The following is a 26763-nucleotide window of genomic DNA, read 5'->3' as shown; positions in this document are numbered from 1 at the left end:
TTTGTATTTTTAGTAGAGACGGGGTTTCACCATGTTAGCCAGGATGGTCTCGATCTCCTGACCTCGTGATCCGCCCGCCTCGGCCTCCCAAAGTGCTGGGATTACAGGCTTGAGCCACCGCGCCCGGCCGGGACAGGGTTTCACCATGTTGGCCAAGTTGGTCTTGAATGCCTGACCTCAAGTAATCTGCCTGCCTCAGTCTCCCAAAGTGCTGGGATTACAGGTGTGAGCCACCGCGCCGGCCTCACTAGGTATTATTTTGTATTTCATGACCATGGCCTTCTTTGCTCTCCTACCTACTGAGTATGAATTTTTATAGATATCAAGATCACATACTGAAACTTCTGGTCCAGTATACGTTGTATTTTCTTCGGTTTCTTCAGGTCCTCCTAAAGTATCTATTAAGTCATCCAAAGCAGCATCCATGCCTGACTGGAAAAGGAAGAACAGATATTTAAATGTTATTTGTTACACATATTTCACTTTTAGTTTAACTACAAAAAAGCCATTCTGTGTAGAAAAACCACCAAACACCAAAAGTTCTTCAACTCGTTCCCCAAAATAGTTAAAATCTGGTCTCTAACAGACTTTACTATTTAAGTCTCAAAGTACAAATTCTGGGTGGGAAAGATAAAAAGCCACATTCAGGCAAGAAGCACAGTTTCAACAAGTCTACGGGCATTACATACATGAACAAATGTATAAGTTCATTAAAGCTGCCAGTCCAATGCACTGATAGTTAAAAAAGGAAAAGCAAAACAAAATACAGGGAGTTATAACCATGTTGCTCTAAGTGGTAAGGGAAACGCTTGGTATTTATTGCTTATCAGTACTTTTACAGAGTTTCAAAGAAAGAGCCCCTAAAAATCTCTATATGGTACCTCTTCCAAATATAATCTATTTCATGAGTGAAATCACTCTATTATTTCATTCACGTTTTTGTTGTTGTTGTTGTTCACTTGCTTGCCTGAAGAGGTTTACAAAACAGAAATTACCTGAGACATTAAACTTACAAGAACTCACAAGTTTACTCTGTCAATATGGGCTTAAATCAGTATAATTGATGTGGTTTAACTCGTGTCTCCACCCAAGTCTCATCTCGAATTGTAATCCCCATGTGTCGAGGGAGGAACCTATAATCTCCATGTGTCGAGGAAAGGAGGTGACTGGATCATGGGGTGATTTTCATGCTGTTCTGATGATAGTGAGTGAGTTCTAATGAGATCTGATGCTTTTATAAGTGTTTGACAGTTCCTCCTTCACACGCTCTCTCTCCTGCTGCCTTGTGAAGAAGGTGCCTGCTTCCCCTTCCAGCATGACTGTAAGCTTCCTGAGGCCTCCGCAGCCACACAGAACTATTGAGTCAATTAAACCTCTTTTCTTTATAATTACCCAGTTATTTATAATAGTGTCAAAACGGACTAATACAATAATAAATAAGAGTGCCTCTATTTTTTATGTTAAGGATGATTCGTTATGAACAATAACCTGCATTGAAAGGAGAAAACAACAGTCTAGGAAAGGACCTTGTATTATTTGATTTAGATGAAAAATAATTATTTAAATTGTCTTTTTTTTTTTCAACTACCATATTCCCCTGACAATTTTAGGACTCTCCTGATCATGGATATGTGGAATACGATTTGAAGGTTTAGACTGATTCTTTTAGGAATTTCAGAGTAAAGAAGTACCTGACTTCTTTAGTAATATCTCTGGTTAAATAAAGTGTATTTGTAGGAGAGAAACTGGAATGTAAACTGCATGAGATGAAACTGGAGGTTTTTTTTTTTTTAAAGGATTATAATATCAAGTATTACAAATATGAGTGTGAAAACCGTACTTCCAACCCACACTTTCAATATCAGCTTGAAACAATAATTCATTAAAATGATCCTTTAAATTACCCCCTCATATTATTTGCCCACAAGAAATCAGATTTGTTAAATGGAGAGCATATGAGTAACTATCTCATGTAGAAGGACACTGCTGTCTTCGTACCTTTCCCGATGGTTTCTCCGGTTTAGATTCAACTGGCAGAGCTGGGGTTAACGATTTCTTTTCTTTTTTCTGGTGAGAATTGAGAAATTAAAAACTCCTTCTTACATACCTTAATAAAACTCAATACTATTACAAATTTTAAAATAAATTCATTATATTAATAGCATTGATCATACACCGAACATCTGCTCTACAGCAGACACTGTGCTTGTATGTTTTATATCCTTTTTCAGAAGGGCTTCAATTCTATTAGTCTCATTTAGTGATGGGCAAAGCAAAGCTCAGATTAGGACACTTTCCTCAGGTTACACAGTAAGGGACAGAATGCAGATTTGAATCCAAGACTGTTTCTTTCTTCGCTGTTCTTCTCCAGGACCCACAGCCAGTCTTTGCAACATCCATGAATTCTTGCTGTAGGCTGCCACTTTTGGCTTTCCTCTCTGGGTCTTCGCCCCCACACATCAAGACCTCCATATTTCTCACTTCGGCATCTCATTACCTTCTCTTTCCTTAAAACGAGTTTATCGCTCATCATTGCTTCCAGTGCTCTATCAAAGATTGCAAATAACTTTTCCATCTGCAGTTTCCATGCTTTTATCCAGATATAATCTCTGAAATGTGACCCTTGGAGCATCTCTCCCTCCCAGCTGCCACCTTTCAGCACCATTCTGATCCTACTGTGGTATCTATGCCCTTTGTTCTCCATTACCTCTGGCATCTCTTTTACTTTGGTCCCCACTGTAAACACTCTGCACATTTCTGCCCTGTGCTGGTGGTCTTATCCAAAATCATTCTCTATGGCCAGGGGCAAATGCTTTCAGGGACTGGCAGAAACTAAATGGGTGAAGTTGTTGGGTTTAAGATAAAAGGGGACCATATCCCATTTGAAGGTATCCAAATTCAGGCAACAAAGCACAGGAAGAGCACAGGCTCTGACTGGCAAGGTTTGCATGACAGTTGAGACACGCATGGCTGCCTGAGGCTTTAGCAAGTCACTTCTCCTTGGAGATATTAGATAAGTGAATCTATACGAAGTATGAAAACTATTGTTTGGCACATGCTCGCCACTATGTAAGTACTTGCTATGTAATTGTAAGTGCTAAATAAGTGACGGTTACGATTGCAATGCTAGAAACACTGTGGGGGCCACTAGGGTGTGAGCCTGAGTCTGGATAATTGAAACCACTTCCATGATTCAGCCACTACCTCATGCAGATATTCACTCATGTTCTCTCCCGCACCTTCCTCTTCCTTCTCAATGTCTCTCTTCCCCTCCTTCTCTCCCCACTATCTGTCTATTCCATCCACTCTTTCTCTTCCTCTCCCTTTCCTCCTATTTCATTCTTTTCTATTAGAAAACAGTATTTTAATTGTCTTGCTACACAGATTTCTTTGGACATTTCAAACACTTAAATTCAGCCTGTCCAAAATCAGATACATCCCTTTCCTCCTCAAATCCTCTGACATCTGTACTCTTGTCAATGGTACCCAGGGAACTTAGGGACTGGACTGCAAGGTGCCCAGCTCACAAAGGCACTCATTCTCAGGTGCCAACTCTGCACTTGCACAAACCTGACAAAGAGCTCCTAGGGGCCTCCTTTCCCTTACCGTGTGGCTACCAACCTCGTGCAATCAGACTCAGAAGCACCAGGTTATCTTAGATTTTACTTTGTCTTTGCCCACTTTAGTCAATCATTTCCTAAAACCTGAAGATTTTTGCTCTGCAATTCGTCTTGGATAACTCCCCACTTTCTTATTCTATCACAGCTGTAATTTAGGCTAAAATATGACTCATCAGGACTACTGAAACAGTCCCTGACCAACCTTCCATCTTCCTATCTCTATGCTATCCACCTACTGCAGTCCCTTAATCCTTCTGCAGCTCGGATTCAATTGCATAACCCCATCTGTTCTCTCGGGTTCTCAATGGCTACCTGCTGTCAGCTGAATCACTACATGTACAAACTCACCTTAGCATTCTCCACTGCAGTGCTCAACCTGTCTTTCTGGTCTTACAGCCCCACCACTCACTTCCTCTGTGCTTCACCCACGTTGGAATGTACTTTGTGACCAGAACACATCTTACACTTTTCAACACCTTGATGCATTTGCAAGCCTGCAATCCCAGCTATCCTTCCATGCCTAACTGAACTTGGATCTACTCTCTCAAAGCCCTTGTGGATTCCCTGAATTAGATAGAATCCCTTCATTCCCCACCAAATAACACCCTGTGGGGGCCTTTCTTAATCTGATTGAAATACAGTCCCAGGTATATTGTCTTTTCCCCAACCTCTAGACAGGCCAGCCTACAGCTAATGCATCCTGCAGAACCAACTATGGTACTTTATTTAGTTATTTTATTTTTTTGAGATAGTGTTTTGTTCTTGTTGGCTAGGCTGGAGTGCAATGGTGCAATCTTGGCTCACCACAACCTCTGCTTCCCGGGTTCAAGCAATTCTCCTGCCTCAGCTTCCCAAGTAGCTGGGATTACAGGCCTGCGCCACCACACCTGGCTAATTTTGTATTTTTAGTAGAGACGGGGTTTCTCCATGTTGGTCAGGCTGGTCTTGAGCTCCCAACCTCAGGTGATCTGCCTGCCTTATGGTACTTTAAACATGCTATGTACTATAATAAGAAGGCAAGTCATTAAATCCTATTTAATGGGAGAAGAATCAGAGGCAACGTAAAGTAAAATGAATTGCCTCAAGTTCCAGCACAAGTCAATGCACAGAATTCCACATAAGCCTCTCTTAATTTTATTGTTTAGTTTTCACTTATAACACTGGTTAATTTATATCTAGCTCAAAACTGAAAATTTTGATTACATTTAAAAATCTATTTTAGCGGGCCTAACGCTCTGCCTTAAATCTATCCATTTTCAAACTGAAAACATTGATAACATTTAAAAATCTATTTTAACGTATCTAATCTTCTGCCTGAAATGTATCCATTTTCAAATGATTTCATCTAAGCATTCCTCATTGGCACAAGAGCGTGCTGTGTCTTCCTGGGGTGAGGCTATGAGTCTCAAGGTAGTATACAAGTGATCTATTGCAAGAAAAAAACAATTTTAAGTTTGATATTTTCATTTAAAAGTTTTTGTAAATGTTGCCTTTGCTCCATAGGAGACCTGTATTAATTTGGATAAAATAATGTGCCTTTTCTCCCAAAATCCCAGGGGAAAAAATGATGTTTCAGGGAGATGTGCCATATTTTTACCCTAAAAATCATTTACCCTATGACTTTCTTTACCATTTAACCTGTAGCAGGATATCTGTCCCATTTACAGAAGCAAAAGTATAGATAAAACTATATTAGTTTTAAATTTTTCATTCCCATCTTCTCATTCTTCCTTCACTTGATTACTTGTGGCTTCAGATTGATTACATGCTCTCCAAACTGATTACTAGTTCTATATTGCTATGGGTAGAAAACGTAGATAACTTCTCATCTTATATTCCTGGGCAGGGATCGGAAGCAGCTCTTCAAAAAATCTAAGAAAGCTATGCCCACAATCACCCAGCTCAACACATCTACTTCATCCTGAGAGGGCTTGAAATATTTCCTTTGGAAACTTCTCATATCCATTCACGTTGATGTCATGCTTGTGATACACTAGCATCAAGACAGCTGACATCAACATTGAAAGCTGAAAAAGTCTATTCAAATGCTCATGGAAATTTTATTTGCTTTATTTCATACCTATAAATTTGGAATGCAGAGTCTGAGTCAACTCACATTTTAATGTACTTGGTATTGATATCAGTACCTTATATATGGCATGTACTCAGTAAGCATTTATTGAATATATAAATTTAAAAATTATTCTTGGTATCTTGTTCACTCTCTATCCCTTAAATGCATGCTCTTCATAAAATTTTATATATAAACAATGTTCATTTTGCCAAATGATAGGTTACTTGAGCATACGTTTCTTAGAAACTTGAGAAGCACAGAGGCCCACGTTGCCATCTGCTTGTGTGTGCTCACCTTGTCACCCGGCTTGCCAGATGTTGCAGCGACACCAGCAACACTCTCTCCACCAGCAGAAACCGTGTCTTGTGGTTTAGTCTAAGGCAGTGAGGATAAAAGGTTGACAGAGCTAAGTATCTCTGTATGGTTATTATCAAGATTATGAGTTTCAAATGTCACTAACATCTGCCAGTTCACCCACATGGACACCATGATAAGGCAATGTTTACTCACTTCTATTGTACATGGTGCAGTGCTAGGCACCACGTAAAGCTGAACTCAAGAGCCTAAAACGTTCATGCAGGTAACATGAGTAGGTCAATCAGGCTAGGTAGTGACTGTGGTAAACTGGAGTACACATACCTGGTGTAATGGCTGTAGTCAATCGTTGCCAATGTGAGCTCACTGTTGCTAGACAGTCCGATTTTTCAAGAGAAGTTACAATTTGGGATGTTATGTGAAATACCCTGACTTTGATTGCTGGCAATTAATTAAAAATAATTTTTTAACAACATTGTAAGCCAAACAAAATACACATGTGCCTTTTAAGTGGTAGATCACAAATCTATGATCTCTGATATAAAATATATTGTGAAGCAAGCCCCGTTATTATCTTCCAAGTGCTCTCCATGAAAAAGTATTTCTTGTAGATGTTAATTCTTCTAAAAGCTGGCTGCTATTAACCACATAATTATGGAAGCAATTTCTAATTTTTGGCTCTGTAAGTTCAACTCTTCTACAACACGACCCTAAAAATGCTTTAGGATTTCCATTTAAAGAACCAGATAATTCAGGGCACATATGTTCCCCAGTCCAGGTGTGGGGGGGTCCGGGAGGCAGCCTCAATCCAAAGCTGCCTGTCTGGGAGACAGCAGAGCCTGCTGCCCTGCAGTCACAGCTGGTTATTGCTGGGCAGTGGGAGAAGGATGGAGAGAGCATCCCTCAGGCCAATCTGAAGACCTTCTCAGGCCATCCATACATCCAAGTTTCTATAAGTCTATTTGAAAAACCAACAAAATAATAATACCAAATCACTACAATACAAAATATATTCAGCACAGCCCCACAGATTTAACTACACACCTCAGTGTTAACAGGGGAACCGCATCTTATTACCCAGTTGATGTTAAGGTTTTCCTATCAATCTGCTTCATTTACCTTTGGTTCTGTTGATTTCTCTGATGGCTGCTGTTCAGCTGATCTGGAAACTGCTTTTTTATTGTGAGCATCCTTACTTCCTGTATCTGATGCCTGCTTGGGTAGGCTTTTTTGCTGAAAGTACATACACAGGTGCCCACACACATATAAAGACATCGTTAACAAGATGGTAGTCTTAAACATAATACTGATACTTTATAGAATAAAAATTGTTCATAACAGTTGTGCTGTCTGTGGTTCTAAAGCATGTGAATTTGAATTAGTGTGATGTACATGTGACAATTTCACTTTAGGTACAAAATCTGAAATAGTGCAAATCCTTCCCCCAAAATTCAGCAAGAATCACACAAATTGTAAACACTGCTATTGCCACATGATGGCACCATTTTAGCTGAAGAAACTAATATCCAACTATTCATTGTAGGGATTAGTTTTGAATTGATGAAAGATTTTAATTATATCCCACCAAAAGATCTTGCCTTATAATTAAGCCCTGATGATAATAATTTACCTCTGTGTGTTCTTTTGGCTTTCCTTCTTGGGATTTTTTCTCATGAACCACAGACAGCTGTCAATTTCAAAAGATTAAACTTGATTACACTGGAATCCAACTTGTAATACTTTCAGACAAGAACAAGAACAAAATTCCAACTAAAACATTCTGCCTTTTTTCAGGAAAAGAACACTTAGGCCCACTCTTTAAGGTCGCAGAAGTAGACATGTGCTATCAGGTTAATAGTAACCCTGTCAGCAGTCTCTGAGAATGGTGATTATCAGAATAATGAAAAATTTAGTATTTCATCTGAATAATATTTTCAAATACATGTATATCTCTAAATTACTGGTTGTTTTTCACAAACATACACAGATAACACATGAGCCATGTGACTACTGAGTTTGTTGAGAGCTGATCCCACTCTAGAAAATATATTTTAGGCCGGGCAAGGTGGCTCACAGCTGTTGGGAGGCCGAGGCAGGCGGATCACGAGGTCAGGAGATCGAGGCCATCCTGGCTAACATGGTGAAACCCCGTCTCTACTAAAAATGCAAAAAAAAAATTAGCCGGGCGAGGTGGCGGCGCCTGTAGTCCCAGCTACTCAGGAGGCTGAGGTAGGAGAATGGCGTAAACCCGGGAGGTGGAGCTTGCAGTGAGCCGAGATCGCGCCACTGCACTCCAGCCTGGGCGACAGAGCAAGATTCCATCTCAAACAAAACAAAACAAAACAAAACAAAACAAAACAAAAAAACAAACAACAACAACAAATATATATATATATCTTTTTAAATCTCCCTTCATAGGATTTACAGAGTTGTTTTTTTTTCTTTGTTAGTAGAGAAGATCTTATCACCAGAAACCCAATTTTCTTGAGATTCAGTAGATAATCAAAAGTATTTAAAGTGGAATAGAAGACAACTTCTACTTAGCTGCGAATTCTTCACTCTGGAGTACCCTATGTTCTACCATCGCCAGAGCCACCAGGAGGCCTCTACAAAATCAGACAAGCCTCACCTTTCACCCTCACCTGTGCTTGAAGTACCTGGGCTCAAATATCTATGCTTTTCCACAGGAAATCTTGTGGTCTTATCTTAGTACTTGCTTTAAGTGCTTGACAAAATAAAACGCAGCACCTTATTGAAGAGAAACATTTGTGTTGCCGTACACACCCTGGTGTTCACCTCCACACACAGGCAGAATGGCATTCATTCTGGACAGTCATGGGTCAGGAAAGCAACAGAAGCTAGCCTTCTGTGTAACTGTTAACCAGTTCCACCAACTGAGATAAGATTGTCACGATAAACCCAGCCAGCCTCTTAGGAAAGGTTCTCATCTGTAAGTCACCTAGGTGCTGAGTTCAGCAGACGCCTTATTCTTGATGTCTCACTGGAATTGGAATTGGATATTCACTACTCTTTGCCTTTTTTCCTTTGTTCCTCTTGCTTTTTTCTTTTTTAAAATAATCACTATACATATAACAAAAAACTAGATTTGAACAAAATACTTCTGAAATAGAGTTTTCATCTATAAATTATTGTATATTCTTTTTAACAATATATGGACTTAATGTTATGAATATTTCATATATCCTACATGTACACAGTCATTCAAAAGGGTAGTCCAAAAATTAATTAAATTAGCCAGCAACCCCCTTTACCATTCACAGCAGTGCCAAGGTAGGAAGTTGATTATTCATTATTATTAAAAAGAATCCAAATATCTCACTAGCAGACTTAAACTGTTTACCTTGGTTGATTGTGATTTCTTCTCAGGTTCTGTTTTTACAGCCTAAATTCAGAAAAAGAAACAAAAAGGAAGAAAGAAAAGAAAGATAGACATAGTTTACAAAGATTATCATAGATTTTCTTCAACTGAGGAAACTCAGATGATTTTTAATGTAATTATAAACATTATCAGTTAAGTTTGTCACACTTTGCTTGAAATTGCAACTCTTTAGATAAACAATTATGTATACTAGTTAATATTCTGCTCTTACTATTCAGGGAGCAATTTATATCTTCTTGCTAGGTATATCAAAGATACATAAAGATTTATTACTATTTACATTGTAACAAATACATGTAGTACAGAAAATAAAAACCCTCATCACAAAGCCAAGGGCACTGTGTTTCCATGCCACTAACAAGGTGTTTTTATCAGTGAAATACTCATCACGGGTTTTGGCTGACAGTGTAAAACAATGGGTTGGTGACAGAATTGAGGGCACAGAAAGCAGTGAAAATTATTTTTAGTGCCAGAATGTGGCTGATGGGCAGCTAAGCCTACAGAAAATCCATGATGGTATCTCAGTGTTAACAGAAGACTGTGAATTGCAGCTATTAGCACATGCTGAGCGGGTGATGTAACCATTAGTAAACAGAGATGCCCTAGTGCAATGAACAACATCACCTGTTTTTTGTGTTTTTTCTTGTTAGGAAGATGTGGTCCTTCCATCTGTTGGCTGACTGGAATGGCCTAATATAAGAGCACAGCCCCAGGTATAATTTTATTTTATCTGTCAGTCAAATAAGTAACATGTACAAAAAGGGTTAAAATGATTATATCAAGATTCATTCTATTCATCTATTGCATCTACTCGATGCATATATGTATGACTCCAAGAAGTAGTAGGCACACTTACATTCTAAGGTCCTAAGCAAATGTTTCAGTTTGTGTTTACATTTTTTCAGTGAAGGTTTTTTTAGCGAAGGTTTCCATTAATAAAATTAATTTCTCATTCCTTTCCTTTCCCTGTGTAGAGACTACATGAATAGTATCTTTTCCTGTGTATCCAATGTTTAGTTATGATCAAATAGTCACAGATATTACTGAAAGTTTTATGAAATTCTGTCAACATAATCCCCCCAAAATTGTAAATATTTAGTGCATGGATTTTTATTGGGCACATCATAGTCCTGTATGTAAGGATTAATTTAAAGTTCTAGAAATGCTTCTAAAGAACTGGTTGTAATTTAGCATCTTTGGTATGGTATTTTACAGTTTTATCCAACTAAACATTACTTGTGTAAAAACAAGTACATGCATGCATTCTCAATATAGGCAAAATATAAAATCATGAATAAAACTTGATTAAACATTTCATGAACTTTTCAGTCAGAGATTACAAACTAGGGTCCAGTGCTTCCTGCCATTTCTTTCCTTTTTATCTGCTTGGTGGTATCAGCACAAACTAGTGGTTTTTATTTATTTATTTTTTAATTTGAAGAGGCTAAAGTCAAATGTCCTCTTAATTTGTCATGTCTTCTACTTCAGTAATGAAGACACACACTTTCCTCAAATAATGGCCCCTTCCTACGCCAACACACTATTTTGGGAAGGAAACAAAGCTTATGATTGAAATATTTTTAAAGAAATTTTAAATTTTGGATCCTTTCATACTACGCTCTCATTAATGAGTTTCTATTTATGGTACTATCCTTTCAGTTTATGCAAATATCATTTATTAAATGATTAACAAAGAAAATAAGCCAGCTGGTAGTATAGTGGTTTGAATCTATTAATATCTTGCAATTTGGCAATCAAGATTTTGCATGGGAGAACTCTACACTACAATTAAGAATGTATGTTCACAGACACAAGCAGCTTATAATGCAGTGTATATTTAAATCAGTAACTGCTAAATTTTGTAGTGGTTGTGCTGAATATAATAATGATGACCGTAATAACAAATGTGTATCAATCACCTCTCATGTGTCAACTCACTTTATCTTCATAATAATCCTATGAGATAAGTATATTATATCCATTTCACAGATGAGAAATTGAGTTTAGAGCAGTTAAATAACTCCCTAAAGACATCCATGGTGGACCTGAGGTTGTGTATGTTCTAGTTACTGCACTGCACTCTTTGCCCAGTACTGGCCAACAGACAATCCAATCTGGACACTTGCTTAGGACAGGAATTGTCCAATATACATTATGTTTCCTTACACAGTCTTGTGAGGCAGGTACTATTATTACCTTCCTCCAAACTGGACAGATAAGGAAACCAAAGCAAAAAGGGATTGTCCAATATCACAGCTGATGTGGAACCAAGTTCCAGGGAAAGAGACTTGAGGCCAAAAATGGTCCCTACTCAGCCACTGGGGACACTTCATCACGTGCATCTTATTTTTGTTTCTCCCTCTCTTCTCTCTCCTACTTTCCTCCAGTTTCACAGGACTGCCAAGAATCCTCATGATTAATGCTTAGAGAAGGGTGAAGAGTTTGCTGACATTTGTTCTAGGTAACAGGCCACGCTTGAAATAAACATTGGTCACTGAGCTGAGGCACAGGGGATTAGAATCAGGCAACAGGATGAAAAAGAATCAAAAGAATAAAAAGGAAATCCTATATTTCTGGCTCTCCTTCCTATCTCTTTTCTATGGTTTTCATGATCTCTAAATTCAATGAGATTATTTATTTATTTATTTTTGCTCTGTCATCTGGGCTGGAGTGCAGTGGTGCAATCAGAGCTTGCTGCAGCCTTGATCTCCTGGGCTCAAGCCATCCTCCTGTTTCAGCCTCCCGAGTAGCTGAGACTACAGGAATACACCACCACACCTGGCTAATTTTTTATAGACACAAGATCTTGCTGTGTTGGCCAGGCTGGTCCCCAACTCCTGGGCTCAAGCCATCCTCCTGCCTTGACCTCTTAAAATGCTGGGATTATAGGTGTGAGCCACTGAGCCTGGCCTTAATGAGAACTTTTATTTTGTAGATGCTTCTGGAATATTTTTTAAAATTAGGATTTTTTAATTTTAGGCTGCATACAGTGGCTCATGCCTGTAATCCCAGAACTTTGGGAGGCTGAGATGGGAGGACTGCTTGAGCCCAGGAGTTTGAGACCAGCCTGGGTAACATAGCAAGATCATGTCTCTACAGAAAAACAAAAATAATAGCCAGGCATGGTGGTGTGCCCCTATAGTTCCAGCTACTCAGGAGACTGAGGTGGGAGGATCACTTGCACCCAGGAGGTTAAGGTTGCAGCAAGCTGTGATCATGCCACTACACTCCAGCCTGGGAGACAGAGCGAGACCCTGCCTCAAGAGAAAAAAAAATAAAAGATTTTTAATTTTTTAAGATTAAGCTTGACATAATAGAGACAGCTAACATTAATTATAGATTATGTAATGTATATTTTGAAAGCAATTTATAAATCAATGTAAATTTAAATACTAAATTTAAAAAATGATAATTTTAGATTAAAATTTTAAATGAATGCTAAATGACATTTGTAAGAACTTAGATGTGGATAGTGTATTTCTAGATATTTGTAATGTTCTCTGAAAATGATTCAAGATGAGGTCATATAATCCTTTGATAGTACTAAGTTATAGTGACACATCACCTGGGATAGGAAACTACAGGGATAGCACGGTAGTATGAAAGACAGAAAACAAAAGTAGGTTGGTAATTTTAAACAAGGGCAATTTAATAAAAATGGAGTTGGGGTAGCTCTTCAAGGTATTAAAGAATATTAATGGCTGGGTGCGGTGGCTCACGCCTGTAATCCCAGCACTTTGGGAGGCCAAGGCGGGTGGATCACAAGGTCAGGAGATCGAGACCATCCTGGCTAACACGGTGAAACCCCGTCTCCACTAAAAATACAAAAAATTAGCTGAGTGTGGTGGCGGGCACCTGTAGTCCCAGCTACTCGGGAGGCTGAGGCAGGAGAATGGCGTGAACCTGGGAGGTGGAGCTTGCAGTGAGCCAAGATTGCGCCACTGTACTCCAGCCTCGGCGACAGAGTGAGACTCTGTCTCAAGAAAAAAAAAAAAGAATATTGGCACACAAACATTAGTGGAGAGAATTTTGAAAATGTTCTCTTTTTAATTCCCTCCCCTGAAATATTCTCAAGAGACAGAGCTTGAGATAGAGTAACTTTAGGGAGAGGGTTTACAAGGCAGCTGCTGCCAGCTCTTCGGAACAAACTGGACAATCCCACTAGAGGAAATTATTTTATTTTTAATTCTGAAATTCAAAAAAATAATTTGAAGAATAAATCCCAAATAGAGCTCAAGAAAGGTTTGTCAATAAAATGGTACCCCACAAGACTCAAATTTCACACACACACACAAAAAAAACTTGAGAAAGCATCCGAAATAACCAGTATGTTTTTATGTTCATTTAGTATAATCTTTCATTTTTATATTTATTTTTAAATGACCAGAACAGTAAGACCAGTTTAGCAAGAAATTAATAATTTATATTCTCATTGCAATGTAGAGAAATGTACTTAGAGAAATATTTTCAATTAAAAAACTCAATCAATATAGGATCAAAAACAAAAACAAAACTGGCCACGGGCATGGTGGCACATTCCTATAATACCAGCACTTTGGGAGGCCCAGGTGGAAGGATTGCTTCAGCCCAGGAATTTGAGACCAGCTTGGGCAACACAGTGAGACCCTGTCTCTACAAAATCAAAACAAAATAACAATTAGCTGGGCATGGTGGTGTGCCTCTGTAGCCCCAGCTACTCAAGAGGCCGAGATGGGAGCATCTCTTGAGTCCAGGAGGTTGAGGCTGCAATGAGTGTAATCACACCACTATACTCCAGCCTGGGTGACAGAGCAAGATCCTGTCTCAAAACAAAGCAAAACAAAACAAAACAACTCTAGGTGACTCCACTTTTCTAGATAATCTAAAACCATGTAGATGATGTGTAAGGTAAATATTGGAAGGAAGGCTGAGTTTTCAAAGACCCCCATAAATTAGGAAGAAAATGTTTACTTCCATAATTAAAACTTCTTAGCATATATAACTCATCGTCAACAATTAGTCTACATTTGTTTTGCTTTGCAGCACAATCAACTTAAATTAGCACTCACTCAATTAGCATTCTTCATACCTTGGTTTCTGTGGGATTCATACTGGAAGACTTGCTGGTCACACCAGAGGAAGCTGATACCTAGAAAGGAAAGAAAGAAATAGAAAGTTCGATTCTATTTAACCTACAGTCTACATGGTCCTTCAGCTCCTCTTAACCATACTGCCTTGGCCCTTTACCTTGGTTTTACCCAGTTTAGAGCACAAAAATCTAGTAGGAGGTGGTGTCCAGTAGTGAAAGCCTTTGTGGCCGGGCGCGGTGGCTCAAGCCTGTAATCCCAGCACTTTGGGAGGCCGAGGCGGGTGGATCACGAGGTCAGGAGATCGAGACCATCCTGGCTAACATGGTGAAACCCCGTCTCTACTAAAAATACAAAAAACTAGCCGGGCGTGGTGGCGGGCGCCTGTAGTCCCAGCTACTCGGAGGCTGAGGCAGGAGAATGGCGTGAACCTGGGAGGCGGAGCTTGCAGTGAGCCGAGATTGCCACTGCACTCCAGCCTGGGTGACACAGCGCGAGACTCCGTCTCAAAAAAAAAAAAAAAAAAAAAAGAAAGCCTTTGTAACCAGATCAAATAGGTTCAAAATTTGGATCTGCTATTTACTAAACAATCTCGGATAAAATACTTAAATTTTATAATCTCCAGTTTCCCAACCTCAATTTTCTTTAGTAGTTAACAACTACCTTGTAAGTTTATTATAAGAATGACTCCCTGGCACATAATGACTGCTCAGTAAATATTATTATAATTACTGTTTATGTTATTTTCAGAAAAAACATGGACTTTGCAACTAAACAAAATTTTGTTCAAGCCCCAGCTCTGTCAATTATAAGCTCTGTGACTCTTGAGCTTTAGTTTTCCAGGTCCACTTACATATAAAGGCCAATAACATCTATTTGCAGGGTTGTATTTGAAATAATGTGGCAAAACGTCTGGCAAATTGTAGGTGCTCATTAAATTGCCAGTGTGTTATTCCTTTTTTTATTTTTTTTATTTTTTTGAGACGGAGTCTTGCTCTGTAGCCCGGGCTGGAGTGCAGTGGCCGGATCTCAGCTCACTGCAAGCTCCACCTCCCGGGTTTACGCCATTCTCCTGGCTCAGCCTCCGGAGTAGCTGGGACTACAGGCGCCCGCCACCTCGCCCGGCTAGTTTTTTGTATTTTTAGTAGAGACGGGGTTTCACCATGTTAGCCAGGATGGTCTGGATCTCCTGACCTCGTGATCCGCCCGTCTCGGCCTCCCAAAGTGCTGGGATTACAGGCTTGAGCCACCGCGCCCGGCCAGTGTGTTATTCCTAATACATAAGATAGAAGGACAAAACTCCCAGAAATAGACTTGGGTGGATGCGAACTGTCCTTTCAGTGTCACGTAAGAAAGAGAAGGTGGAGACAAGGTTGCAGGAGGAATTCTGCTGCGTTATCTGTCTGGTCTAGGCTCTTCCTTAGAAGGCAAGAGGTGATGAATAGTAACTATTCAAGAAACACCCTTCCTCGAGATGCTTGCAGTGGTGCAATCGGCCTCTGTGATCCAGTCACCTAAGTACTGGGACGTGCGTGTGGATACTTGTATGGCTTGGAGTACTATTCTAGTACTTAACTTGTATTATACTGGTTAATATTAAACAGATAATTATCATCTTTGCAAACTCCTACCCAGACTCATTTAAACTTCCTTAACATTTAAGTCCGTTAGGTTTTAGAACCCAGGGATTCCATCTGGCATGAGCTGCCTTCTGAAGTAACTGACTGTCAGTAAACAGCTGCTACACTGCCAACACCACCCAGGGAAGCCTATAAGATGAACCTCACTCTGTCTCTGATGCCTGGCCCAAAGACACTTCAGAGGCTGAGTCACAGGGCAGCATGACCCCATCCCTGCTTCTCCCTCACCTTCCCCCACCCCCAATACACTACCATTGAAGGTGATTGTATGAAACCCACTATAGCCTATGGCCCATGAATAAAATCACCTTCCCCACAAACCTCAGTTAATGTAGAACACATTGATGCTTGTAGTTAAACTATGATAATTTACAGATAGAAATACAAAGCTTTAGTATACTTATTTTTCAAAAATAATCATATAAACATAACTATTCCTGAGAACCCTTAGGCACCAACCGGACACCCCCTTCAACCAAAATACACACACACACACACACACACACACACACACAAACAAGCCCCAGTCATGGTAGCAGGGCATGGAAGGGCCCCTCTCACATTCTTTTTGGTGTTGAAAACTGGAAGATGTACCAAGGTAGATTTTCCCTCTATCAAATTAATGGATAAATATATGAATATCTGTATTTTTCCTTGAAAATATTTTTTAAATGTTATGGGGATTAATGTCCCTGTGTTTATATAATTCTATCCTTCCACAATTGGAATTGGTTGTACAAACTTCTATTCAAACTCAAGAAATTCCATTTAGCTGCATTCCATTCCTTTAATGATTCCCCTCAACCATGCAACACCAACACAGAAACCAAACACTCTACATGAAAGTGCTTCTGAAGCTGAAAATCTTTAGGTAGACACAAACTTATTTTCCACACATCCAAATGTATTAAATCATTCCTAAAATCACATTGCCCTGAATTGTCCAGCCTGCCTTGTTACTTTATTAAACAATAAAGTGATCCTCAAATTCCAGAAAGGAGAAAACTTTCAGAGGGCCCCCATGAACAGAAAATCTCTATACAGAATAGCTGAAAATCAGCAATGGCGCAGGGTATGGTGGGAATTCAGCTGAGGGCCTTGGCCCCTGTTGGCAGCACAGATTCCTGCATGAAAGTTTTCTTCCCTCACTAAGGCACTAACCATTTTAAAACTGAAATATGAAAGCTGCTTCATGGGAGCTGGAAGTAGGGAATATGCCCTTTCGATTATTAACCCATTCGATTCTGGCTACAGCTTGTTCAATTTTTATTCTCTCTGTAAAGACAAGCAACTTTCAATATTTGTAATCTCTGGTGAAGGATTGAATACACTTTCATGGTATATTCTTCTGCATTGTTTGAATTTCATATCATTGATGTGGATAACGTTTAAAATAAAAATTGTGAAGGGTTAATCCATAGCTCTTCAAAGAGAAAGCACCTTAGTGACAAGGTTTAATACAAGCTTTAATATACAAGCTTTAAACAGATGAGAAAAATGGAATCTCATGTCCAAGATTTTACCAGAGGTCATTGGCTCCCCAAGTGTTTACCCAGAATATAGTCTGTGCCAGGTGCTGTGTCAGGTGCTGGGGACACAGAGGTAAAACCAGTAGGCATGTCCCTGCCCTTAGGAAAGCTATAGCCTAGTCAAAGATGGCATTAGTAAAATAATCACTCCAATAATTACTTGCTACAAAGGAAAGTCACAGGGTTCCATGAGAATATAGCTAGTTCAGGGGTTAGTTGAGACAGGCAGTTCTGAGAACGTGACCGGTTATGCGGTGACAGGAGGATAAGGAGGGATCGCTCAGGCTGGAAAGGAGCACTCTCTGCACGAGGACCCTCCAAACTGTGTACGCCAGGCCTGGGAGCTTGGCCATCTGACTTCTAACCCAGGGTCCCTCTACTGCAGTGCCTGCCTCTTGGCTGGTCCTCCTAAAATCAATGGGCTGCCAATTTTAAAGCACAACCATCAGTGCTCATATACACCAAAATACCTCTAAAGAATTAATACTGTAAATCAGAGTATAAGGTGCTGCTATCAAAATACTACCCCTCCCAAATGACCCATGTACCTATCTTAATATCCTGAATATTGGTACTCATTTATAAACTTGAATTAAGGCACAAATCAGAGTGACAAGAAGCAGAGAAAAGTTCCTTAATAGAAACCACTCTCCACTTACCCACCTATTCAACAATTGTTATTTAAAAAGCAATGTACAGATGGGTGCAGTCGCTCACACCTGTAATCCCAACACTTTGGGAGGCTGAGATAGGAGGACTGCTTGAGTCCAGAAGTTGGAGACCAGCCTGGGCAATATTGTGAGACTGTGTCTCTACAAAAAATTTAAAAATTAGCTGAGGGTGGTGGCATGCGCCTGTAGTCCCAGCTACTTGGGAGGCTAAGGTGAGAGGCTCACTTAACTGTCTTATGAGATTGGATGGGAGTAGGGAGGGTTTTGAGCTTCCCAGCAGGTCCTGGCAAGTGGGCCAGGATGGAGGGTAAGGGCTTCTGTAGAAGCTGGAGGAGGGGGGACTCCTAGAATGCGGGCTTGTCCATTGTGCCACTACATGTAGCTGATGGAACAATCATTCCCTCAGCTCCTTACTTCTTTGTCTACCACACATTAGAGTCCCTTCACGTCTTCCTGGCCTCCTGCCAGGCACCTCCCACTGGATTACAGGAATCCTCTCTGCCTCCCCTCCAGCCATTCAGCCTCCCCGTGGTCTCTCCCCTCGACCCCAGCTGGCTTGGCTCAGAACTTGCACAGAGTGGGGCATCGGATGCGTCAGAATTCTTTCTCCTCATGCCAGACCTTCCTTCCCTTCTCCACCCCATCACTGGCAGCACTCCCATATCCTCCCACCTGCAACACTACTTGCCCTTCACACCTGAATCTGCCTTTGTTTGTTGAGGGTTACTAAGAACATCATGCTGCGTGCATGTTCCCTCCTCCTCCACTTGACAATCCATTGGCAGTTTCACTTTGAGTCACTGACTGTTCTCTCCTTGTTGGCTGCTGTGGCCTCAGGGGCCCTAGGTTCCCTCCCTATACCTCTGACTTGTTTTCTTCTGGAAGCCTCTTCCACGTGCTCCATTCTTCTCTGTATTCTTTTTTTTTTAACTTTCAGGCTGAGGGGTGTACGTGTAAGCTTGTTAAACAGGTAAACCGCGTGTCATGGGGGTTTGGTGGACAGATGATTTCATTGCCCAGGAGATAAGCACAGTACCTGATAGGCAGTTTTTTAATCCTTACCCTCCTCCCTCCCTCCAGTGTTCTTTAATATTCAGTCTCTGCCTTTTCTCTGATATTGTTGCTCCCCCTGAATGTTGATTTCTCCCCATGACTTTAAGTATCTCTTATTTGGGGAGCAATTCTTCAAACCTTATCAGCAACTTTACTTTACGACCAGACTGCATTATTTTACCTTAAAGAGAGGAAGCCAAGAAAGATAGATATAGGCCCAAATTCCCGCTCCAATGCTTATTAGCACAAATTAACTAACTTCTTGGAGCCTCTGTATTTCCTCATCTATAAAATGGGGGTAAAACCATGAAGCTGCTCTCAGGAAATCACCTGGCCTTGACTCACCCATTAATTTAGTGCAGTTCCAGTCCTTATCACCATTACATCCTTTCTACTGCTACCCTACTCCAGGTCTAATCACCTATCACCCATACCTGGATAGAAATCCCCTTCTAATAGTTTCCATCTAATAGTTGCCATTCGTACCCTTATTTGTCTCTCAATCCTTTCTGTCTATGGCTGACTAATCTTTCTAAAATAAATGTCTGCCATGTTTCCACACTGATGAAATATCAGTAAGTCCAGACAAAGTCTAATGCCTTCTGCCTGATTTTTAGATTCTCCATTATTTAACCTCTCTTACCATGGCTGCACATTGAGTCTCCCCTCTAGCCATGAAGGTGTCCTTACCATCTCACCAGCATCACATCAGGCAGCATAACACACAGGTTAAAAGAGATAGAGTGGATTCTAGTCTCAAGAACATGGCGGAATCCAGCTGACATTTAATGCACATGCAGCCTTGAGCAAGTTGCTTAACCTCTCTGTGCCTCAGTTTCCTCATATGTAAAACTGAAATAGTAACAATTCTTATCTGGTTCAATTGTTTTGATAACTGTTTTATGGATAAGTTAATGCATGTGAACCAATAACTGCTTGGCAAGTGATAAGTGCTGGGCAAATGGCAGTTATTGTTATCATCATCACCATCATATTCCCTTCCACTTCTGAGCCTTGCAAACTTGCCATTCCCCCTGCCTAGAAGCGTCTTCCCTGCCCAAGTCCTATCTTCCCTACCCTTGAAGATTTAGCTCAAGATACACTATTTGCATCTGCTTTAGCTCTTCTTATCTTCTCAACTCTTGTGTTGGTATTTCTCACTTTAACACTGAACCATGTATTCTGAGTTGGAGGGTTACTGAATTCCTTTCTAAGTGTACATTATGTCTTATCAACGAAGCTATAAATTCATCAAGAGGCAGAGGTCATTTCTACTCCTCACAGTGCCTATACAGTAGCAGAGAGGGGCTCAAAAATCACCGTTGATTCACATTTTTGTTTCCATTTTCCAGCTGTCAATTAAAGTCTAATTTAAACAAGAATAAAATACAGTTTTAATATTTTAAGTTTTTTTTTTTTTAAGCTGGAATCAAGAACATACTTAATAAATCAGAAGACTTAAGTTTCCATCCGGATGGCTGCTAAGTAGCCAGGACTCCATGGGAGGTCAATTAGGCCTGCTGAGCATCTAGTTTCTTATCATGGGAATACCATGCACCCTACAGGGTTATTGTGAGAGTCAAATTAGATACCAAATGTTACAGCAATTTAGGCAAACCACAAAACAAATACAAAACATTTTCTAAATTAAAAAATCTGACAAATCAATAACTAATTTTTAACTTTTACAAATAGCTCTGCTAGATGTACAAGAAAAAAACAAATAATTTGTCCCGAGTCATGATCAGATTCTTATGTAATAACACATCTCAAATATTGAAATAAAGACAATCATGGATGAAAAAAAATCCTTTCCTCACAACATTTATAAAACAGCCAAATGTGAACTCCATGAGGGCAGAGTCCAGGCCTGTTTGAGTTACCACCCATCCCCATCCCCATCCCCAGAGCCTCAACATAGTAGTTGCTTAACAAGTATCTGAGATAAATGTATGAATTTGTGCATGAATAAACACAAAAGTATTACTTGATGGCACAAAACCAACATTGTCTGAGTTTTATTATTTGATCATCAGAAATTCTGTTGATTGCACAGGTCAGAAAACTGATTAGAATAACACAATTTAAACATTAGGTCATTTACATTATTATTGTCATCAACTAGGAGTTGTACAAGTTAAAAAAAAAACACATATACGCAAAATCCTGAGCTGCTTCCTGTAAGACACCTGCAACAAAACAAGGCTACTCATGAGGGGTTTTCTAAGGAAGACATGGACATTCTTTAAACACCTTCTATAGGTCTATTGAATACAGGCTTCCATTTTTCTGTAATGATGGATTATTCACTTCAGGAAATGAATATTCAGACGTCTGTTGTTTGCCATGCTGTCACACCATGACATACATACATTCTTACAATCCCTTTAATTATGAAGTATAATAATGGCGCTTTTAAAGAGACCTGCAATAGAGTCATCTAACAAGGTATAGTGTTTATGATAACAGAAAGTGTGATTCTGATGAGAGATAAACAATGGATCATCTATGAATGAAGTTCAGCTGTCTCTTTTGGGGAGAATATGTGCTAGCAGATCTAGTTACAGTGCCAACTTATATCTCAGAACATAGTATTTGACAAGTTTGATTGTGGTAAGATCTTAGGTACAATACAATGCTACAGGCGGTCAGAAGAGGGAGACTATTTCTGAGGTGCCGGTTTGGAAGATGGTTAGGAAAGGCTTCATAGACAAGGCAGGGACCATTTATTGGATGCTTATTGCAGTGTCATCTACAGGGAGGCGGGGACTTACAGAATCTTCCAAATACCAGGAACTGTGACAGGTGCTCTATGTATCTGATTTCAATATATCTTCATAAAATCTTGATAGGTAAACATTATTATCTGCATTTTATCAATGAGAAAACTGATGCTTAGAAAAGTTAAATAACTTATCTAAGATTACAGAGTTAAGAAGGGGCAGAGCCCGAGTTTGAATACAGATATGACAACAATGCCTATGAACTTTTTGCTGTAACAAGTTGACTGCCCTCATTTCAAATATTAAAACAAAATATTTTGATTTTACAAAATGTGTAGATAGAGGCTGGATCAGGCAGGCATTCCAAGTGAGCACAACAGCTTGTGCAAGATTTAGGGGTAGGAAAGTACCAGAGATATTCAGTCTAGAATGCAACCGGTTACATGAAGTTGAATGCAAAAAACTAGAGATTTTGGACTATTAGGGAGAAACTGAAGATAACTATAGCTTGGCAAAGCAGGCTGTACATTCATAAAACATATTACAAGGAAACAGTTTAGTTAAAAATAAAGAGCTCTACTTGTTCTGGGGAGTGGAGAGCACTCTAATGCAACAAGTGGGCAGACCTCAAAATAAACATACAAACGTTCCCTAGCAATTGCGACAATAGTCACAGCTGATCTGTGATCTAAATCCAAGCTAAAAGGACACCTGGCCATATTCTCTGAGTGTCTGATTATGAGCTCTGATACCAGACCACCCCAAGAACTTAGAAAAAAATCCACATAAGGCATGAAGTTGAGCTTCCAGTTCTACAAGGCAACTGCTTCATTTTCATTGCTTTCTAAACTCTAGTTTTCCAGTGCTTTTTTATGGGATAATAATTTTGTAAGTAAGGAGAAGAGCAAGCCACACAGCCTAGGTCAGTCACCAAAGAACAGAAAAGCAGATTTTTTTCCTGAAGTTGTATTCCTGTCTCTAGGGGTTCCAGTTGCTTCTTTTGACACATGAAATAATTCCATCTATGTCTAATCTCTGGCTGCCCAAGATAAAGCAAAACAGGGGAGTCAGGTCCAGAAAATGCAGCCTACTTTCTGCTTCTTGTCCCTCCCCTAGAGAAGGTTTGACAGGTGAGGATTTACATAAGCCTGTGAATCAAGCAATTTCTGTTAACAGGCACTACAGGAGTCATGAGGAAGACTGTACTTGACTAGCCATGTGACTTGGAGCTCTTAACTTTTCTTGCACTCCTTTTCTTTATTTGTAAAATCTGTTGGCCTTGAGAATCCTTTAGTTCTACAATTCTAATATTATATGCTATTCTTTAGTGAAGGGCATTAAATAATGTGCTTAAGGGACAGATGTTCAGTTGGGAAACACAGGGGTTAAGAGCATGGGCTCTGGAGTCCCATAGACCTGAGACCTAATTCTGGTTGCACAACTACAGGCAGGCTGCTTAATCCTTCCAAACTGTGACATTTTTAGATTCATTTAATGGATATAAAAAAATGATAACAACTTCGTAAGATAGCAGTGAGGATTAAATGAAGGTATGTGTATAGGTGCATGGTTTGGTGCCTGGCACATGGTACATCAACAGACAGCAGTGATTTTTATTAATTTATGAATGCCAACAGCTTCGAAAGAATCTTTGCTTGGACTCAGAATGACAGAGTAATTCTGAATTCTGTGCTGACCACTGTGTGTATGTGTGTGTGTGTGTGTGTGGTTTTGTTTTTTTTTTTTTTTTTTTTTTTTTTTTTGCACAGAATCTTGCTCTGTTATCCAGCAGGAGTGCAGTGGCATGATCTCAGCTCACTGCAACCTCTACCACCTGGGTTCACACAATTCTCCTGTCTCAGCCTCCCGAGTAGCTGGGACTACAGGTACACCCCACCACACCCAGCTAATTTTTGTATTTTTAGTAGAGATGGGGTTTTATCATATTGGTCAGGCTGGTCTCAAACTCCTGACCTCAGGTGATCCACCTGCCTCAGCCTCCCAAAGTGCTGGGATTTACAGGTGTGAGCCACCACACCCAGCCTGAGCACTAGTTTGAGAAGTTACACATATCATATTAATCTTGCTTATCTTCCTCAAAGAAAAGAACCTGCAACATTATTTTACATTGTGGCATTTTCTTTGGATTCAAATGCATGGTTGGTTTAGGTCCATGTTCCAGTCAAATAAAGAGGAATCTTGGTAGCAAGAGCACATACTTGTAACAACCCTGACAGATTAAGAGCTTATCTAAAGCATATATGGTTATTGATGATATGATTATGGTATAAGAATGAGAAATTCTGGCCAGGCACGGTGGCTTACACCTGTAATCCCAGCACTCTGGGAGGCTGAGGCAGGTGGATCATCAGGTCAGGAGATGGTGACCTTCCTGGCTAACACAGTGAAACCCCGTCTCTACTAAAATTACAAAATGCACCTGTAGTCCCAGTAACTCGGGAGGCTGAGGCAGGAGAACCACTTGAACCCAGGAGGCAGAGGTTGCCATGAGTCAAGATCGCGCCACTGCACTCCAGCTGGGTGACAGAGTGAGACTCCTTCTCAAAAAAAAAAAAAAAAAAAGAATGAGAAATTCTGAGCTCTGCTGAACAATTATCCCAGAAGCCTTTCTACTTCCTTCCATAGGGCATTCATTCCTTAGGTGTAAACCAAACAGAGAGCAGTTTTTGTAGTGGCTCTGTGAAAGGACCACCATTTTCTACAGTCTATTGTTGTGCATTAGTGCTTTACTCCTGGTGACAATCTCTGTCTCTTCACACTTACATTTGGTTAAAAGAAAGGATCGCATAAGATATTAAGATAAATTTGCAAAATGACTCTTCAAAATTACGTTCCAGCCAGCTTAAAATAAGATTTTTGATGCTAATATTGCTATCCCAGGTTACTGAAGAACCTAAATGTTCCCTAAAAAGACTGGGACAAAAGCATACCTGCTTGTCCTGAAGCACCTCAAGAATACTTGTCCTCTTTAGTCTTATGTCCCTAAACCCCAGGAACACTGATACTTGTGACTTTCTGTTTCTCTGTAGCCCGCGTCCTTTCTTGCACCACAAGGAAATAGTAGTATGTTGTAGACATTATCAATCCCAATATTGCTATCATTTTATAGGCAGATATTCTGGAACTAATATTAGGGGAACCCCTAATGTTGCACACATTATACACCCAGTATACAGCCCGGCTGCTAGGGTATTTTTAAAAACAGGATGCCATTTTCAAATGGTCAAGTAATTAAATATTCAGAAAATAATAGATGTCTATTTCTGTAGATCAGGAGTCTAAAAAGCAAATGAAAACATGTATAGGGTGATGTGAATACTATCAGACCATTATGAAGATCAGGCCAGTATGAATATCATAAGGCCAGTATGACGATAAGATAAGCATGTGACAAGCTAGTACAGGTACTCCCCAACTTAAAGGCTTTCAAACATTTTAAACACGTAGTTCAGGTCTAACAAAATTAGTCTGTGTTCTAATAAAAGAACCCCCTTTTGTTCCAGACATGAAAATACTGAATAAAATTTAACATAAAAAATAAAATACATAGGTAAGCTTTAAAGAAGAGAAATTCCCAAGTAACCTAAAGGGGAGGGAACTCGAAGTCCTCTGGTGAGCAAGGCTGAGAGAGAATGACTCACGGGGATATCAGAAACAGATATAACAGCTGGGAACTAGGAAATGAATTCTCTAAATGAGAAAGGAATCCTGGCTACAGGCCCTGTGTTGAGTTACTAGCTTAAAGCCAGGAGCTACTCAGAACTGATCATCCACAAACATAAGCCTTGACAACTGCCCACCTGTCCAGAACAATAGCAAGGAAGTTTTCTTTCTGGCTGGAGCCATGAGTGTAAAAATGCACAACACATGAGAAAAATAAATTTCAAACCTGTGACATTGGGCACTCAAGGACCAAATTTATTCCTGTAGAGTAGAAGCACCAAGCCAAGATATTAATGCCGTTGAAATCTGAATGACCGCAGGCAGTGACATACTAAAAACCACTTGGTAGAGGCAGATCTACAACAGAGGGGAAAAAGGACCCTCATGGAAAACAATCTTCATTGAAGATGAATTTCAAGTCACATTTTTAAAACCTAATCAGGAAGTAAAATAGCATGCGAGAGAGTCAGTGTTACAAATATGGGAGAAATTTTACTTCAAGAATTAAAGACAGGCTGGGTGCAGTGGTTCACACCTGTAATCCCAGAACTTGTCTATCCTCTTTTGCACCTTGGGTTGAGTAGTGAAGAAAGAAACAGAGGTGAAGAAGGAGGCCGAGGCAGGTGAATCAGTTGAGCCCAGGAATTCAAGACCAGCCTGGGAAACATGATAAAACCTGGTCTCTACCAAAAATACAAAAATGAGCCAGGCATGGTGGCTCTCACCTGTGGTCCTAGCTACTTGGGAGGCTGAGAGGTAGGAAGATCACCTGATCCCAGGAGATCAAGGCTTCAGTGAGCTGTGATCATGCCACTGCACTCCAGCCTGAGTGACAGGCCAAGATCCTGTCTCAAAGAAAAAAATAACTAAAACAATAGAAAAATGTGAAGGAGACTTTTAACAAATTTAAAAAATAAAAGACACAAAAGAACAAATAAAAAACCCAAATCAAAAATAGGTGAAAATACAAACTACACGTAACTGCATA

General features: G+C 39.9%; 1 protein-coding gene across 25 annotated transcripts in view; it reads right to left on the bottom strand.

Annotated features, from left to right (window-relative positions):
* The window catches only part of CAST (calpastatin), a 112785-nt gene that overhangs the window by 37575 nt on the left and 48447 nt on the right, over nucleotides 1-26763 (bottom strand). For 7 of the 25 annotated variants that reach the window (XM_025388884.1, XM_025388883.1, XM_025388887.1 and 4 more), the window contains 6 exons: nucleotides 14478-14537; nucleotides 9371-9412; nucleotides 7129-7242; nucleotides 5989-6069; nucleotides 1999-2067; nucleotides 337-432 (listed from right to left, as the gene is read on the bottom strand). In XM_025388884.1, coding sequence (XP_025244669.1) covers nucleotides 337-432; nucleotides 1999-2067; nucleotides 5989-6069; nucleotides 7129-7242; nucleotides 9371-9412; nucleotides 14478-14537 — 462 coding nt within the window. Of the gene's footprint in view, nucleotides 1-336; nucleotides 433-1998; nucleotides 2068-5988; nucleotides 6070-7128; nucleotides 7243-7639; nucleotides 7697-9370; nucleotides 9413-10033; nucleotides 10100-14457; nucleotides 14538-26763 lie in introns of all 25 variants that reach the window. The other 18 variants (XM_025388889.1, XM_025388867.1, XM_025388868.1 and 15 more) reach the window with 5 other exon arrangements.

This window comes from Theropithecus gelada, chromosome 6, assembly GCF_003255815.1.
Source record: "Theropithecus gelada isolate Dixy chromosome 6, Tgel_1.0, whole genome shotgun sequence".
In the NCBI taxonomy this organism is placed as follows: Eukaryota; Metazoa; Chordata; class Mammalia; order Primates; family Cercopithecidae; genus Theropithecus; species Theropithecus gelada.
The sequence above is the reverse complement of the archived record's forward strand: the minus strand, read 5'-3'. Positions and strand labels throughout refer to the sequence as shown.